Below are 18243 nucleotides of genomic sequence, written 5' to 3' on the forward strand. Positions count from 1 at the left end.
TCATAGCAACAGACGGTTGTAAGGATACAAGTCAACGACAGCCATCTTAACCATCTTCACCAAGATGATGTCACACAAGCCAGACCGAATGGGGAGCTAACCTGAGAGGACGCGGACAGAGCTGGAGGCTCTGATTGGCCGTCCGTCCTTCAGCCAGGTGATAGCAGGAAGGGGGATGCCGGAGGCCTCACAGGTCAGAGCCACAGGGTTGTTCACCACCACACTCACATTCTCTGGGACCTGGGTCTGACCACTGATACTGGGGGGGACTGGAGAGAGGATGTACATACATGTATATTAAGACACGCATTAACACAAACATTTATATTACTATCATTGTGGAGACCAAACAATTGATTCCATTCAAAATCCTATTTTCCCTAACCCCTAACCCTAAATCTCAACCTGACCCTAATTTGTAACCCTAAATCTAACCCCTAAGCCTAAAATAGCATTTATTCTTGTGGGGACCACTTGTCCAAATGTTCCTTGTTTTACCATCCTTGTGAGGACTTCTGGTCTCCACAAGGATAGTAAAACCAAAACACACACACACCATATATCATGTACAGAATGTGGTCACAAACTGCTGATAGGAACTGAGAAACAAAAATATCATAATATTAGCAGGTACAGAATACATTTATTTCAGCCATATAGTCCAGTGTAATGCATCAACCCCTCCCTTCCACTATGTTGACGAGAGTCTTACCGTGTACATTGACATCATGCTTGCTGTCGGCCTGTCCCGCCACATTCACCGCCACACACGTGTAGCGCCCCGTGTCCCAAACCTTGGCGTCCTTGATTTGTAGTAGCCGCCCCTCATTTAGCACCTGAGCCCCACGCTGGCCTGTGATTGGTCTACCGTCCTTCAGCCATGTGACCGCTGGGCGGGGCACGCCGTCAGCCTCGCACTGCAGGGTGATGTCTCCTCCCCTTGTCATGGTGATGTCATTTCCTGCGGTCCCCTCACTGAGTCTGATGGAAGGGCGGACTGCAGTGAGAGGAGAGAGTGAGTGAAGAGCATGCCCTCCTGAGGACACACACACACACACACACACACACACACACACACACACATACACGTTTTTAGCACTGTGAGGTTTCTGTACTATTTTCGTACCATACACCTGCAGGCTGTACTCCTTGGCTGCGTTGCCGGCGGCGTTGGAGGCGATGCAGGTGTAAGAGGCGGAGTCTGTCCTCTCAGCACCGGAGATCTGTAGCTGACGACCCCCCGACAGGGCCCGGACCCTCGAGTCCGACTTCAACTCTGAACCTGAGAGATAAAATACACACACACAACGATAAACAACTGCACACACACACACACACACTCTCATACACACACACACTCTCTCAAATAACACACACACACAAACATACACACACACACACACAGTCATACACACACTCTAAAACGCATGCACACACACACCAATACTTCTTACCATTCTTGCTCCAGGTGAGGCTGGGCGGTGGAATGCCACTGGACTCACACATACACACACTCATACACTCATACACTCATACACTCATACACACACACACACACACACACCGATCCTTATTACCGTTCTTGCGCCAGGTGAGGCTGGGAGGTGGAATGCCACTGGACTCACACACCAGAGTGATCAGACTTCCCTCAATCACTGTCATGGGAGACACATCCTCTGAACCCCGGATACTGGGAGAGACTGGGGATACACAGGGGATATTTACACTACTGGGATGGCATTATGAACGGAGTGGTAATCCAGTAACCTGTCATAACAATAAGAAAAAAACAGGGGGTGTTCATCACAATACAATGCATCACAATACTGGGGCGGCAGGATAGCCTAGTGGTTAGAGCGTCAACGCTCATCACAATACAATACAATACAATACATCACAATACTGGGGCGGCAGGATAGCCTAGTGGTTAGAGCGTCAACGCTCATCACAATACAATACAATACAATACATCACAATACTGCGGCGGCAGGATAGCCTAGTGGTTAGAGCGTCAACGCTCATCACAATACAATACAATACAATACATCACAATACTGGGGCGGCAGGATAGCCTAGTGGTTAGAGCGTCAACGCTCATCACAATACAATACATCACAATACTGGGGCGGCAGGATAGCCTAGTGGTTAGAGCGTCAACGCTCATCACAATACAATACAATACAATACAATACATCACAATACTGGGGCGGCAGGATAGCCTAGTGGTTAGAGCGTCAACGCTCATCACAATACAATACAATACAATGCATCACAATACTGGGGCGGCAGGATAGCCTAGTGGTTAGAGCATCAACGCTCATCACAATACAATACAATACATCACAATACTGGGGCGGCAGGATAGCCTAGTGGTTAGAGCGTCAACGCTCATCACAATACAATACAATACATCACAATACTGGGGCGGCAGGATAGCCTAGTGGTTAGAGCGTCAACGCTCATCACAATACAATACAATACAATACATCACAATACTGGGGCGGCAGGATAGCCTAGTGGTTAGAGCGTCAATGCTCATCACAATACAATACAATACATCACAATACTGGGGCGGCAGGATAGCCTAGTGGTTAGAGCGTCAACGCTCATCACAATACAATACAATACATCACAATACAAATCAACGTTAACCACATTACGCACATTATTCAACCCTCATCACATTATTCAACCCTCATCACACCAGCTTAGAACTGGAAGGAAAGGGGAATTGGCTTTGGGGGTGACCAGTGAAATATACCTGCTGGAGCGTGTGCTACGGGTGGGTGCTGCTATGGTGATCAGTGAGCTGAGATAAGGTGGGGCTTTACCTAGCAAAGACTTATAGATGACCTGGAGCCAGTGGGTTTGGCGATGAATATGAAGCAAGGCCAACCAACGAGAGCATACAGTTCGCAGTGGTGGGTAGTATTTGGTGACAAAACGGATGGCACTGTGATAGACTGCATCCAATTTGCTGAGTAGAGTGTTGGAGGCTATTTTGTAAATGACATTGCTGATGTCAAGAATCATTAGGATAGTCAGTTTTATGAGGGTATGATTGGCAGCATGAGTGAAGGATGCTTTGTTTTGCGAAATAGGAAGCTGATTCTAGATAAAATATTGGATTGGAGATGCTTAATGTGAGCCTGGAAGAAGAGTGTACAGTCTAATCAGACACCTAGGTATTTGTAGTTGTTCACATATTCTAAGTCAGAACCGTCCAGAGTAGTGATGCTGGACGGGCGCGCAGGTGCTGGCAGCGATCGGTTGAAGAGCATGCATTTAGTTGCATTTAAGAAAAGTTGGAGGCCACGGAAGGAGAGTTGTATGGCATTGAAGCTCGTCTGGAGGTTAGTTAACACAGTATAAAAAGAAGGGCAAGAAGTATACAGAATGGTGTCGTCTGCATAGAGGTCGATCAGAGAATCAACAGGGAAAAGAGTCGGCCCGAGAATTGAACCCTGTGGTACCCCCATAGAGACTGCCAGAGGTCCGGACAACAGGCCCTCCGATTTGACACACTGTCTGAGAAGTAGTTGGTGAACCAGGCAAGGCAGTCATTTGAGAAACCAAGGCTGTAGAGTCTGCCGATAAGAATGTGGTGATTGACAAAGTCGAAAGCCTTGGCCAGGTCGATGAATACAGCTGCACAGTACTGTCTCTTATCGATGGCGGTTATGATATCGTTTAGGACCTTGAGAGTGGCTGAGGTGCACCCATGACCAGCTCGGAAATCAGATTGCATAGTGGAGAAGGTACGGTGGGATTCGAAATGGTCGGTGATCTGTCAGTCTGGCTTTCGAAGACCTTAGAAAGGCAAGGTAGGATAGATATAGGTCTGCAACAGTTTGGGTCTAGAGTGTCTCCCCCTTTGAAGAGGGGGATGACCATGGCAACTTTCCAATCTTTGAGGATCTCAGACGATACGAAAGAGAGGTTGAACAGGATAGTAATAGGGGTTGCAACAATTGCGGCGGATAATTTTAGAAAGAGAGGGTCCAGATTGTCTAGCCCGGCTGATTTGTAGGGGTCCAGATTTTGCAGCTCTTTCAAAACATCAGCTATCTGGATTTGGGTGAAGGAGAAATGGGGGAGGCTTGGGAAAGTTGCTGTGGGGGGTGCAGGGCTGTTGACCAGGGTAGGGGTAGCCAGGTGGAAAGTATGGCCAGCTGTAGAAAAATGCTTCTTGAAATTCTCAATTACCGTGGCTTTATCGGTGGTGACAGTGTTTCCTAGCCTCAGTGCAGTGGGCAGCTGGGAGGAGGTGCTCTTATTCTCCATGGACTTTACAGTGTCCCAGAACTTTTGGGAGTTTGTGCTACAGGATGCAAATCTCTTTTTGAAAAAGCTAACCTTTGCTTTCCTAACTGCCTGTGTATATTGGTTCCTAACCTCCCTGAAAAGTTGCATATCGCGGGGGCTATTCGATGCTAATGCAGTACGCCACAGGATGTATTTATGCTGGTCAAGGGCAGTCAGGTCTGGAGTGAACCAATGGCTATATCCGTTCCTGGTTCAAAATGTTTTAAATGGGGCATGCTTCTTTAAGATGGTGAGGAAAGCACTTTTAAAGAATAACCAGGCATCCTCTATTGACGGAATGAGGTCAATATCCTCCCAGGATACCCGGGCCAGGTCGATTAGAAAGGCCTGCTCGCTGAAGTGTTTTAGGGAGCGTTTGACAGTGATGAGGGGTGGTTGTTTGACCGCAGACCCATTACGGACGCAGGCAATGAGGCAGTGATCGCTGAGATCCTGGTTGGTTAGGATGATATCTTTGAGGGTGCAGTGTTTACGGATTTGGGGTTGTACCTGGTAGGTTCATTGATAATTTGTGTGAGATTGAGGGCATCTAGTTTAGATTGTAGGACGGCCGGGGTGTTAAGCATGTCCCAGTTTAGGTCACTTAACAGTACGAGGATAGATCTGAAGATATCTGAAGATAGATGGGTGGCAATCAATTCACATATGGTGTCCAGGGCACAGCCGGGGGAAGAAGGTGGTCGAAAGCAAGCGGCAATGGTGAGAGACTTGTTTCTGGAAAGGTGTTTTTTTTAAGTAGAAGCTCAAATTGTTTGTGCACAGACCTGGATAGTAAGACAGAACTCTGCAGTAGATTGCAACTCCGCCCCCTTTGGCAGTTCTATCTTGTCGGGAAATGTTATAGTTAGGGATGGAAATTTCAGGGTTTTTGGTGGCCTTCCTAAGCCAGGATTCAAACACGGCTAGGACATCCGGGTTGGCAGAGTGTGCTAAAGCAGTGAATAAAACAAACTTAGGGAGGAGGCTTCTAATGTTAACATGCATGAAACCAAGGTTTTTATGGTTACAGAAGTAAACAAATAGAGCGCCTGGGGAATGGGAGTGGAGCTAGGCACTGCAGGGCCTGGATTAGCCTCTACATCACCAGAGGAACAGAGGAGGAGTAGGATAAGGGTACGGCTAAAGGCTATAAGAACTGGTCGTCTAGTACGTTCGGAACAGAGAGTAAAATGTACAGACAAGGGTATAGTAGGATGTGAATACAGTGGAGGTAAACCTAGGCATTGAGTGACAATGAGAGAGGTATTGTCTCTAGAGACACCATTTAAACCAGGTGAGGTCCCTGCATGTGTCACTACAGTGAAATAAGACAAAAATCACTAACCAAAATAGCAATGGATAAGGCATATTGACATTAGGGAGAGGCATACCGAGTGAGCATGTGAGTAGCCGAGTGAGCATGGGGTCTAGTGATCATGTTGTTTAATCAGCTTCTTGATATGCCACCCTTGTCAGGTGGATGGATTATATTGGCAAATGAGAAATGTTAACAGGGATGTAAACCAATTTGTGGACAACATTTGAGAGAAATAAGCTTTTTGTGCATATGGAACATTTCTGGGATTTTTTTTTATTTCAGCTCATGAAACATGGGATCAACACTTTACCTGTTGTGTTTATATTTTGTTCAGTACAATTTATTTAGAAAACACATGATGTGCACAGGCAGACAGACAGGCAGACAGACAGACAGACAGACAGAGCAGCAACTCACCCCAGACATTGAGGTTGTAGTTCTTCTCAGTCTTGCCAGCGATATTGGTGGCCTCACAGGTGTATCTGCCGGAGTCCTGCACCTGAGCACTGTCAATCTGCCAATCACATTCACAGAGAGTAAGATACAAGAGATAGGATAGGCCTGTCAACCTACCAGTCAAAATCAATAATCAATGAGAGGCATGGAGAGTCAGAGAGGTGTGTAGAGAGTAGGGTTAGATATAAATAGATAGAGAAAGAGAGAGAGAATGGGAGAGAGAGACAGAGAGAGCGTGAGAGAGAGCGTGAGAGAGAGAGAGACAGAGAGAGAGAGAGAGAGACAGAGAGAGAAAGAGAGAGAGAGAGACAGGGAAAGAGAGAGGGAGAGAAAGAGAGGGAAAGAGAGAGAGAGAGAGAGAGAGAGAGAGAGAGACAGAGGGAAAGAGAGAGAGAGAGACAGAGAGAGAAAGAGAGAGAGAGAGACAGAGGGAAAGAGAGAGGGAGAGAAAGAGAGAGAGAGAGAGAGAGAGAGAGAGAGAGAGAGAGAGAGAGAGAGAGAGAGGGAAGGATAGAAATACCGTACCTTCAGCACACTCCCATCCTCCGACACGGTCAGTCCTGGCTTCCTGAAGAGCGGGCGGCCATCTTTGCGCCAGGACAGAGTGGGAGGAGGGATCGCGTCACTCTGGCAACGCAGCTCTACCGAGCGACCCAGCATTACAGTGGCATTCACCTCCTCACCCATGATGTTGGGTGGCACTGTAACACATAAATACACAGAAGCAGCGTCAGCGACAATAAAAGTCACACTGGAAAGTGGGAACCCAACAATGTAAAATCCCTTAACTCACTTAAAAGTTTACATGTCAAAATTATTTCACATTGGGAATCCGGTGAACCCATTTTCACCCCTGGACAAAATGGTCCCAAAAATATACCTCAATAAAGTTGAAGAAACTGACTTGTTGACTCTTACCCACACCTAAGACTGTAAGCACCAAACAATGCCATTCCACAGCTCTGACAATGTATAAGTCTGGTGCCAGTCCTATATGGTACCACTACATCCTGGGCTAGATCAGCTTAACAATGAGCTGCTGTCAGATAAAGTCAGATAACGAACTGAGCCAGGCTGAGTCACTTCAACAGGCTTTCACCATCTGTTAAAGCTTCAGAGGATCTGGTTAGAACAGTTCCTCTCTCTAGAGTTCCAAGACAGTTCTTGAACTTTGGTTGTCACTCCTTGTCAAGAGCTGACTACGTTTCCCACGATGTAGCTGGCACTGGGCCGTTATCGGACCCAGACACTGACCTCATGGAGAGAGAGAGACAAAGAGAGAGAGAGAGAGAGAGAGAGAGAGAGAGAGAGAGAGAGAGAGAGAGAATAAAAAGGAGAGAGAGAGAAAGAGAGAGAAAAAGAGAGAGAGAGAAAGAGAAAGAAAATGAAAGAGAGAGTGAGAAAGTCATAGAGAGAGTCAGACAGAGAGAGAAAGACAGACCGATAGACAGACAGAGACAGAGAGGCAGAGAGGGAATTCTCCAATTACCTTGAATGAGCTACAGGACAAAATAAAACCCCTCCAACCCAAAAAAGGCATGTGGTGTTGATGGTATCCTTAATGAAATGATCAAATATACAGACAACAAATTCCAATTGACTATATTAAAACTCTTTAACATCATCCTTAGCTCTGGCATCTTCCCCAATATTTGGAACCAAGGACTGACCCCCCCCCCAATCCACAAAAGTGGAGACAAATTTGACCCCAATAACTACCGTGGGATATGCGTCAACAGCAACCTTGGGAAAATCCTCTGCATTATCATTAACAGCAGACTCGTACATTTCCTCAATGAAAACAATGTACTGAGCAAATGTCAAATTGGCTTTTTACCAAATTACCGTACAACAGACCATGTATTCACCCTGCACACCCTAATTTACAACCAAACAATCCAAAACAAAGGCAAAGTCTTCTCATGCTTTGTTGATTTCAAAAAAGCCTTCCACTCAATTTGGCATGAGGGTCTGCTATACAAATTGATGGAAAGTAGTGTTGGGGGTAAAACATACAACATGATCAAATCCATGTACACAAACAACAAGTGTGCGGTTCAAATTGAAAAAAAAGGGCCGTGGGGTGAGACAGGGATGCAGCTTAAGCCCCACCCTTAAGCCCCACCCTCTTCAACATATATGTCAACGAATTGGCGCTGGCACTAGAAAAGTCTGCAGCACCCGGCCTCAACCTACTAGAATCTGAAGTCAAATGTCCACTGTTTGCTGATGATCTGGTGCCTCTGTCAGCAACCAAGGAGGGCCTACAGCAGCACCTAGATATTCTGCACAGATTCTGCCAGAACTGGGCCCTGACAGTGAATCTCAGTAAGACCAAAATAATAGTGTTCCAAAAAAGTCACCAGGACCACAAATACAAATTCCATCTAGACACTGTTGCCCTAGAGCACACAAAAAACTATACATACAGTACCTTGGCCTAAACATCAGTGCCACAGGTAACTTCCACAAAGCTGTGAACGATCTGAGAGACAAGGCAAGAAGGGCATTCTATGCCATCAAAAGGAACATCAAATTCAACATAACAATTAGGATCTGGCTAAAAATACTTGAATCAGTCATAAAGCCCATTGCCCTTTATGGTTGTGAGGTCTGGGGTCTGCTCACCAACCAAGATTTCACAAAATGGGACAAATGCCAAATTGAGACTCTGCATGCAGAATTCTGCAAAAATATCCTCCGTGTGCAACGTAGAACACCAAATAATGCATGCAGAGCAGAATTAGGCCGATACCCACTAATTATCAAAATCCAGAAAAGAGCCGTTAAATTCTACAACTACCTAAAAGGAAGCGATTCCCAAACCTTCCACAACAAAGCCATCACCTACAGAGAGATGAACCTGGAGAAGAGTCCCCTAAGCAAGCTGGTCCTGGGGTACTGTTCACAAACACAAACACACCCCACAGAGCCCCAGGACAGCAGCACAATTAGACCCAACCAAATCATGAGAAAACAAAAAGATAATTACTTGATACATTGGAAATAATTAACAAAAGCACAGAGCAAACTAGAATGCTATTTGGCCCTAAACAGAGAGTACACAGTGGCAGAATACCTGACCACTATGACTGACCCAAACTTAAGGAAAGCTTTGACTATGTACAGACTCAGTGAGCATAGCCTTGCTATTGAGAAAGGCCGCCGTAGGCAGACATGGCTCTCAAGAGAAGACAGGCTATGTGCTCACTACCCACAAAATGAGGTGGAAACTGAGCTGCACTTCCTAACCTCCTGCCCAATGTATGACCATATTAGAGACACATAATTCCCTCAGCTTACACAGATCCACAAAGAATTCGAAAACAAACCCAATTTTAATAAACTCCCATATCTACATATTTATGCTTATTTATTTTTCCCTTGTGTACTTTAACCATTTGTACATTGTTACAACACTGTATATATACATATGTAATTTTCACTGTTCATTTTTACTGTTTATTTCACTTTTGTATATTATCTACCCAACTTGCTTTGACAATGGTAAAACACGTTTTCCATGACAATAAAGCCCCTTGAATTGAATTGAGAGAAAGAGTGTGAGAGAGAGAGAGAGAGAGAGAGAGACAGAGGGAGACAGAGACAGAGAGAGAGCGAGAGAGAGAGAGAGAGAGAGAGAGAGAGACAGAGGGAGACAGAGAGACAGAGAGAGAGAGAGACAGAGAGAGACAGAGAGACAGAGAGACAGAGAGACAGAGAGAGAGAGAGAGAGAGAGAGAGAGAGAGAGAGAGAGAGAGAGAAAGAGACAGAGAGAAAGAGACAGAGAGAAAGAGACAGAGAGAAAGAGACAGAGAGAGAGAGAGAGAGAGAGAGAGAGAGAGAGAGAGAGAGACAGAGGGAGACAGAGGGAGACAGAGAGAAAGAGACAGAGAGAAAGAGACAGAGAGAAAGAGACAGAGAGAAAGAGACAGAGACAGAGAGAGAGAGAGAGAGAGAGAGAGAGAGAGGTCTCAGAATGAAAACAAAATAAATGTCTGTTTTCCTCCCTTAAAATGGCCGTCTCTGACTTCAACACTCAATCACTCTGTCTAATAGTTATGAGAGGCAATTTCTCTGTAATCCCACTTTGAAGCCAATCAAAAACCTCTGCTTCAGCCTATTCCTAAAATATGTCCTCAATATGATTGATTTCTCTTCCACAACGTTTCTAATCTGGACTGACTAAAAGCCAATTTCCTCAAATGTGTATTTCTCTGGACAGACACAACACACGTGTCATGTGAAAGGTTTAGACAGGCTAGCTGGCAGGATTACTTGGCCAGACACAGGAAGTCGTTCTAGAGTGGTAGCAATTACCACAACAAATCTGTCTTCATTTCTCTGGACGCCATCCTTTGATCTTTTTAAAGAAACAGAAGACATATGGGCATTTTGGGTACAGGCACGCACAAATACACACACATCCAAACACCCACACCTGGACATACTCATACCCACCTGCCCGCACACACACACACACACACACACACACACACACACACACACACACACACACACACACACACACACACACACACACACACACACACACACACACACACACACACACACACACACACACACACACTGAGCCAATCTGTCTGAAACTCTTCATAACACTCCAATCACTTCTCTCAAATTCTTTTTAAATTGAGAAAAATGATTAAAATGTAGTATTTTCAAAACTAATTGGCTGTCAACATCAACTCTCTAAGCAAAAACGACAAGGTTTATTGAAATGCCAAACTGGAACACAAACCATACTTCCTTCCCAGGAGTATGGCCATGTCAAAGCTTCTTTGAACAGTCATTAAAATGTTGCCGTGTATATCCTATATGTTATATTTACTGGACTCGCTTTGAACATTCCACAAATTAGCTCACGGATGAGGTACTCAGCATTCCATACATTTTAATATATCTTTGTATCAGTATGTCATACAGTATATTTCTTCCACACCAAAATAAAAGGTCTTCCGATGTGATTTAATCATTGGCATGGACTCAGAAAATCAAATTTCGCTGTTTCTCCATGAACCATTGTGATTTTGAGAGTGAAAAACACAAACAAATCTAAAACCAGGAAAGATAAAACTGAGAAAACATAATTTGAGAAAATATAAAACATAACTTCGGGAAAGAATTACGGGTTTTACCTTAGAGTTGTTTATGAACCATTATTTTACCAGGTATATTGACAGAAAACATAGTGCCCTACTTTCTCTTGAACATAGTGCCCTACTTTCTCTTGAACAGTAATGACCTGGAAAGAGTTGCAAGGGTGAGGAGAAGAATGTTCATATTTGAACGTTTGAAAAATATTAGTAGCTCATGACATGTTTCATTTTTTTAAAAGTAGCTCTCACGCTCAAAAAGGTTGGAGACCCCTATCATGCAGTAGAGCTGGTACAATAACAGACAACATAATACCTATAAGAATAACTAAGTTCTTATAGAGAGTACTGGGTTAAATAAGATCATGTCTCTGGTGACTAAAATGTGTTATCATGCACTGGATTGATAGTACACAACTGGATTGATAGTATACAACTGGATTGATAGTATACAACTGGATTGATAGTATACAACTGGATTGATAGTATACAACTGGATGGATAGTATACAACTGGATTGATAGTATACAACTGGATTGATAGTACACAACTGGATTGATAATACACAACTGGATTGATAGTATACAACTGGATGGATAGTACACAACTTTAAGCAGTATCTGAAGGTGATCATGGAGATGTGTTTCAGTCAGAGGGAGGTTGGACTCACCGTACACCCTCAGGTCATATTCTCTCTGCTGCTCTCCTCCTGCGTTGACAGCCACACAGGTGTACTTCCCTGTATCACTGACCTGAGCACTGCTGAGAGACAGCACTGTACCACCGGACAACACCTACAGAGGAGGAGAGACACACACACACACACAGGTCAGAAACACACACACACACACAAATTAACTTCTTGGATATAGGGGGCGCTCTTTTAATTTATGGATAAAAAAACGTGCCCGTTTTAAGCGCAATATTTTGTCACGAAAAGATGCTCGACTATGCATATAATTGACAGCTTTGGAAGGAAAACACTCTAACGTTTCCAAAACTGCAAAGATATTATCTGTGAGTGCCACAGAACTCATGCTACAGGCGAAACCAAGATGATACTTCAACCAGAAAATGGGCAGAATTTTCGAAGCTCTGTTTTCTATTGTCTCCCTATATGGCTGTGAATGCGCCGGGAATGAGCCTGCCCTTCCTATCGTTTCTCCAAGGTGTCTGCAGCATTGTGACGTATTTGTAGGCATATCATTGGAAGATTGGCCATAAGAGACTACATTTTCCAGGGGTCCGCCCGGTGTCCTTTGTCTAAATTGGTGCGTAATCTACAAGCTGCACGCAGTCATCCAGTGATTGAGAGGAGAGAGAAGGCTTTCAACGAACGATATATCATGAAGAGATATGTGAAAAACACCTTGAGGATTGATTCTAAACAACGTTTACCATGTTTCAGTCGATATTATGGACTAATTTTGAAAAAAGTTTGGCGTTTTGAAGACTGAATTTTCGTTTTTTTTTGGTAGCCAAATGTGACGCACCAAACGGAGCAATTTCTCCTAAACAAATCATCTTTCAGGAAAAACTGAGCATTTGCTATCTAACTGAGAGTCTCCTCATTGAAAACATCTGAAGTTCTTCAAAGGTAATGATTTTATTTGAATGATTTTCTGATTTTTGTGAAAATGTTGTCTGCTGATGCTAATGCTAAATGCTACGCTAGCCGCGCTAGCTGTTACACAAATGCTTATTTTGCAATGGTTGAGAAGCATATTTTGAAAATCTGAGATGACAGTGTTGTTAACAAAAGGCTAAGCTTGAGAGCTAGCATATTAATTTCATTTCATTTGCGATTTTCATGAATAGTTAACGTTGTGTTATGCTGATGAGCTGCAGGGATAATTACACTCCTGGATACAGGTTTTTTTCGTAGCTAAACGTGACGCACCAAACGAAGAGATTTCTCCTAAACAAATCATCTTTCAGGAAAAACTGAGCATTTGCTATCTAACTGAGAGTCTCCTCATTGAAAACATCTGAAGTTCTTCAAAGGTAATGATTTTATTTCAATGATTTTCTGGTTTTTGTGAAAATGTTGCCTGCTAATGCTAACGCTAAATGCTACACTAGGTGCGCTAGCTGTTACACAAATGCTTGTTTTGCTATGGTTGAGAAGCATATTTTGAAAATCTAAGATGACAGTGTTGTTAAGAAAAGGCTAAGCTTGAGAGTTAGCATATTAATTTCATTTCATTTGCGATTTTCATGAAAATTATGGTAATGAGCTTGAGGCTGTATTCACGATCCCGGATCCGGGATGGCTCGACGCAAGAAGTTAATAGTTGCGCAGACAGACACATATGCACACACACATACACACACACACAAATGTTGAGGAGCTGGGCGGTTACCTGTATGCCATCGGAGACACTGGCAACAGGGCTGCCATCTTTGAGCCAGGTGAGACTTGGCAGAGGAACGCCGGTGGCCTCACACTCCAGTCTGGCAGGGTCGTTCACCACCACCGTCACCATGGCACTGCGGCTGGAGATGGCAGGTGGCACTGCCAGGCGAGTAGAGGAGCATTACACACACACACAGACAGACACACAGGCTGCATCTCCAATGGCATTCTATTCCCTATATGGTACACTACTATAGACCAGAGCCCTATTCCCTATATGGTACACTACTATAGACCAGAGCCCTATTCCCTATATGGTACACTACTTTAGACCAGATCCCTATTCCCTATATGGTACACTACTATAGACCAGAGCCCTATTCCCTATATGGTACACTACTATAGACCAGAGCCCTATTCCCTATATGGTACACTACTATAGATCAGAGCCCTATTCCCTATATGGTACACTACTATAGACCAGAGCCCTATTCCCTATATGGTACACTACTTTAGACCAGATCCCTATTCCCTATATGGTACACTACTATAGACCAGAGCCCTATTCCCTATATGGTACACTACTATAGACCAGAGCCCTATTCCCTATATGGTACACTACTATAGACCAGAGCCCTATTCCCTATACAGTAAACTATTGTAGACCAGAGCCCTATTCCCTATATAGTACACTACTATAGACCAGAGCCCTATTCCCTATACAGTAAACTATTGTAGACCAGAGCCCTATTCCCTATATAGTACACTACTATAGACCAGAGTCCTATTCCCTATATAGTACACTACTTTACACCAGAGCCCTATTCCCTATATAGTACACTACTATAGACCAGAGCCCTATTCCCTATACAGTAAACTATTGTAGACCAGAGCCCTATTCCCTATATGGTACACTACTATAGACCAGAGCCCTATTCCCTATATGGTACACTATTATAGACCAGAGCCCTATTCCCTATATAGTACACTACTTTCAACCAGAGCTCTATTCCCTATATAGTACACCACTTTAGACCAGAGCCCTATGGGCTAAAGTAGTGTACTAAAGTAGTGTACTATATAGTGAATAGGGTGCCATTTAAGTCTCACACGTCTCATACACTCCTAGGGACCAATCCTAACTTCAGATCTGTGCACGTTACTCATGTCCATCATGCACTGGTGTCAATGTGAGATTTGCGAGAAAAAGTCGACTGATGCGGTGATCTCATGTTAAGAAAAGAAGCTCTTGTCATGGCCTTATGTGATGACATCACCCTGTCTGGTGATCCACATTGTTTATCATCCTCATCCTCATCATCATCATCATCATCATCAAATCCTGTGTTCACATGAAAGAGGTAGATAAATGGGTCTGTTTCTTCCTACAAAGCAGAATAATGCCGTAGGCCTTCATAAGGATTTAATAGGATGTTAATGTGTTTTAATCATCCTTCAGTGTCTAATGTTCACTGAGCGTTGCTATACTGGGACTGGGTTAAGAGTGTTCTGACATCCCCGTCTCAAAAGCCCTTTGAATCGAGACAGCAACATGTTATTGGCTGACTGGTCCAAAGGCATCTGTATTTGTCTGTCAGTGTGTAACTAAATACCTGCATCTGTCAGGTGGGCACTGACCCAACCTGATCCTCCATTCCTCCATTCTTTTACACATCTGACCAACACAATGTGGTCATGCTGCTGTCGTAGTACTTTATGTGGACGAGGTCAAGCGTTCACTCACCGTACACCTGCAGCCTGTGAGAGAGCTCTGAGGTTCCGGCCACGTTGACCGCTATACACCGGTACAGCCCGGCGTCGGACAGCTGAGCACGGTCGATCTCCAGCAGCTGACCGCGCTTCAGGATGGTCACCCCGGCTGCGCTGGTTAGAGGGCGACCGTCCTTGTACCAGGTGATGGCTGACCGCATCGACACAGATAAGAAAAGACAGGTAAAGACGGTGTCCAGATGCTCATGAAATCTATCCTCTTCCTTCATTCTTTAAGTTAAGCTTATCTGGCTTCTCTCATTGTGAAAGAAATATGATGGATAGATACTGTATGGAATTTGCAGTCTAGTGTACCTTTGGGGGTATAATATTAAAGACCTATTCAGTTCTTCTCAGATACGAGATGAAAAGGAAGGATGAACGTATGTCCACTGTTTTCACCACATGTAGACACAGCTAGCCTCTATCAGTTGTTCTCCATCCAGTTTTCTTTACAGCCATACAGTGTTGAATAAAGTATAACATAATGCCATAAAGTACTGAATAAAGTATAAAATATTGCCATAAAGTATTGAATCTAAAATCTTTATTGGTTCTCAACAGGCTGCTCTTATTGATCCATAAACTAGACTACAGATCACTATGCCAACATAGCCAGTCTGCCAAGGGGGCATAGATGCAGGTGAAATAAATTCTCTCTAATAAAATGTCTTCCTTAGAAGCGTGCAATTGCTTAAAACAGCTTGCTCGTGAAAATATTCCTGTGATATTAGATCTTTAGAGAAACACCTGCTGTTTTGAAAATAAAAAAAGTTGAATATGCACATTGGTATGTGGTTTTATATTGTAGTAAGTAATATAACTTAGTAGAAGTCAAGGGTTATGGTTGGAGAGGTCTTACCAGGAACTGGACTCCCTGTGGCCTTGCACTCCAGCTGGATGGGGTAGCCTGCTATGATGGTCTCATTGAAGGTCTCTCCAGAATAAGGGACGCTTGGAGGCTCTGTAGAATGGCATAATATGGTTTAGTAGCAGACACAGCAGACGCAGAGAGAGTGTGGGAGAGGGAGACAGAAGAGTGAAAGAGAGAGGGAGAGAGTGAACAAGAAAGAGATGGGTGGGAGAGACACTGAGCAAGAGGAAGAGGTGAAGAAGGATGGAAAAGGAGAGGTAGACAGACAGGAAGAGAAACCTAGTGAGAGTTTGGGGAGTTTTGGATCTGCTGTTACCATGGACACTGAGGCGCATGTGTTGCTGGGTCTCTCCTGCTGCGTTCGTTGCCACACATGTATATCTCCCAGCATCCTCTAGTCTGGCCTCCGTGATATGCAGTGTCCTACCGGCCGACTCCAGCTATGGAAACACGGAAACACACACATGAACTACATCTGACCAGCTGGGAGAATAACAATAACATCTGGAGTATTACTGTAACTGGGACTTAGAATAACAATAACATCTAGAGTATTACTGTAACCGGGACTAAGAATAACAATAATATCTAGAGTATTACTGTAACTGGGACTTAGAATAACAATAACATCTAGAGTATTACTGTAACTGGGACTTAGAATAACAATAACATCTAGAGTATTACTGTAACTGGGACTAAGAATAACAATAACATCTAGAGTATTACTGTAACTGGGACTGAGAATAACAATAACATCTAGAGTATTACTGTAACTGGGACTGAGAATAACAATAACATCTAGAGTATTACTGTAACTGGGACTTAGAATAACAATAACATCTAGAGTATTACTGTAACTGGGACTTAGAATAACAATAACATCTAGAGTATTACTGTAACTGGGACTAAGAATAACAATAACATCTAGAGTATTACTGTAACTGGGACTTAGAATAACAATAACATCTAGAGTATTACTGTAACTGGGACTGAGAATAAGATCTAGAGTATTACTGTAACTGGGACTTAGAATAACAATAACATCTAGAGTATTACTGTAACTGGGACTAAGAATAACAATAACATCTAGAGTATTACTGTAACTGGGACTTAGAATAATAATAAACCTGAACAAAGGGGGGAGCTAGAACAAAAGTATCAGAGATGGCCAAATGGGGAGGTAGAGTCATGTCCTGTACCTTCAGGTGCTCCTGGGCGGTGTCCACAGGGCGGCCATCTTTGAGCCAGGTGATGCTGGGGAGAGGGGTGCCATTGGGAACACACTGGAGGCTGATGGGCTTGTGGAGGACCACAGACCTCTCAGAGGCACCGGTGGAGCGGATGGATGGAGGGACTGGAGTGAAAGAGAGAGAGATGAAAAGAGAGAGAGATGCAAAGAGAGAGAGATGAAAAGAGAGAGAGGATAGGTCGAAGAGACGAATGAGTGAGAGAGGAAAGGGGAGAAAAGAGTGGAAGAAAGAAAACATAGAGAGTGATTACAGATAAATGGAGAGGATATTGGGGAGGCAAAGAGAAAAACAGATTCCACATAGGAAAATAGCAGATGGTATGTCTTTTATAGTAAAAGACATACCAGAATTATAGGAAAAGACATTCCAGAATTCAATATTATCAAAGAGCATGCATGCATGCAAAACTACAACATATTCAGCCCAGGTTTTCCATTTAGAGCAAAAGATAAACAACATCACACCATGAAATGAACGACATAGCAACATACAGCTATCTACACACACAATACCCCATAATGACATCACAATACCCCATAATGACATCACAATACCCCATAATGTCATCACAATACCCCATAATGACATCACAATACCCCATAATGACATCACAATACCCCATAATGACATCACAATACCCCATAATGACATCACAATACCCCATAATGACATCACAATACCCCATAATGACATCACAATACCCCATAATGACATCACAATACCCCATAATGACAAAGCGAAAACATGTTTTTAGAAGTGTTTGCAAATTTATAAAAAATAAAAAACAGAAATAACT

The 18243-nt window shown here is 43.6% G+C and overlaps 1 protein-coding gene across 1 annotated transcript in view; it reads right to left on the minus strand.

The window, feature by feature from the left end:
* hmcn1 (hemicentin 1) overlaps window positions 1-18243 on the minus strand; it is a 238272-nt gene that overhangs the window by 71535 nt on the left and 148494 nt on the right. Inside the window, exons 35-46 of the mRNA XM_031838031.1 lie at window positions 17397-17551; window positions 16514-16637; window positions 16186-16287; window positions 15298-15474; window positions 13561-13712; window positions 11868-11991; window positions 6605-6780; window positions 6041-6137; window positions 1578-1700; window positions 1127-1282; window positions 713-997; window positions 102-269 (exon numbers count right to left, since the gene is read on the minus strand). Of these exons, the coding sequence (XP_031693891.1) occupies window positions 102-269; window positions 713-997; window positions 1127-1282; window positions 1578-1700; window positions 6041-6137; window positions 6605-6780; window positions 11868-11991; window positions 13561-13712; window positions 15298-15474; window positions 16186-16287; window positions 16514-16637; window positions 17397-17551 (1839 nt within the window). The remainder of the gene's footprint in view (window positions 1-101; window positions 270-712; window positions 998-1126; window positions 1283-1577; window positions 1701-6040; window positions 6138-6604; window positions 6781-11867; window positions 11992-13560; window positions 13713-15297; window positions 15475-16185; window positions 16288-16513; window positions 16638-17396; window positions 17552-18243) is intronic.

The sequence above is a fragment of the Oncorhynchus kisutch genome, linkage group LG13, assembly GCF_002021735.2.
Source record: "Oncorhynchus kisutch isolate 150728-3 linkage group LG13, Okis_V2, whole genome shotgun sequence".
Classification (NCBI taxonomy): domain Eukaryota; kingdom Metazoa; phylum Chordata; class Actinopteri; order Salmoniformes; family Salmonidae; genus Oncorhynchus; species Oncorhynchus kisutch.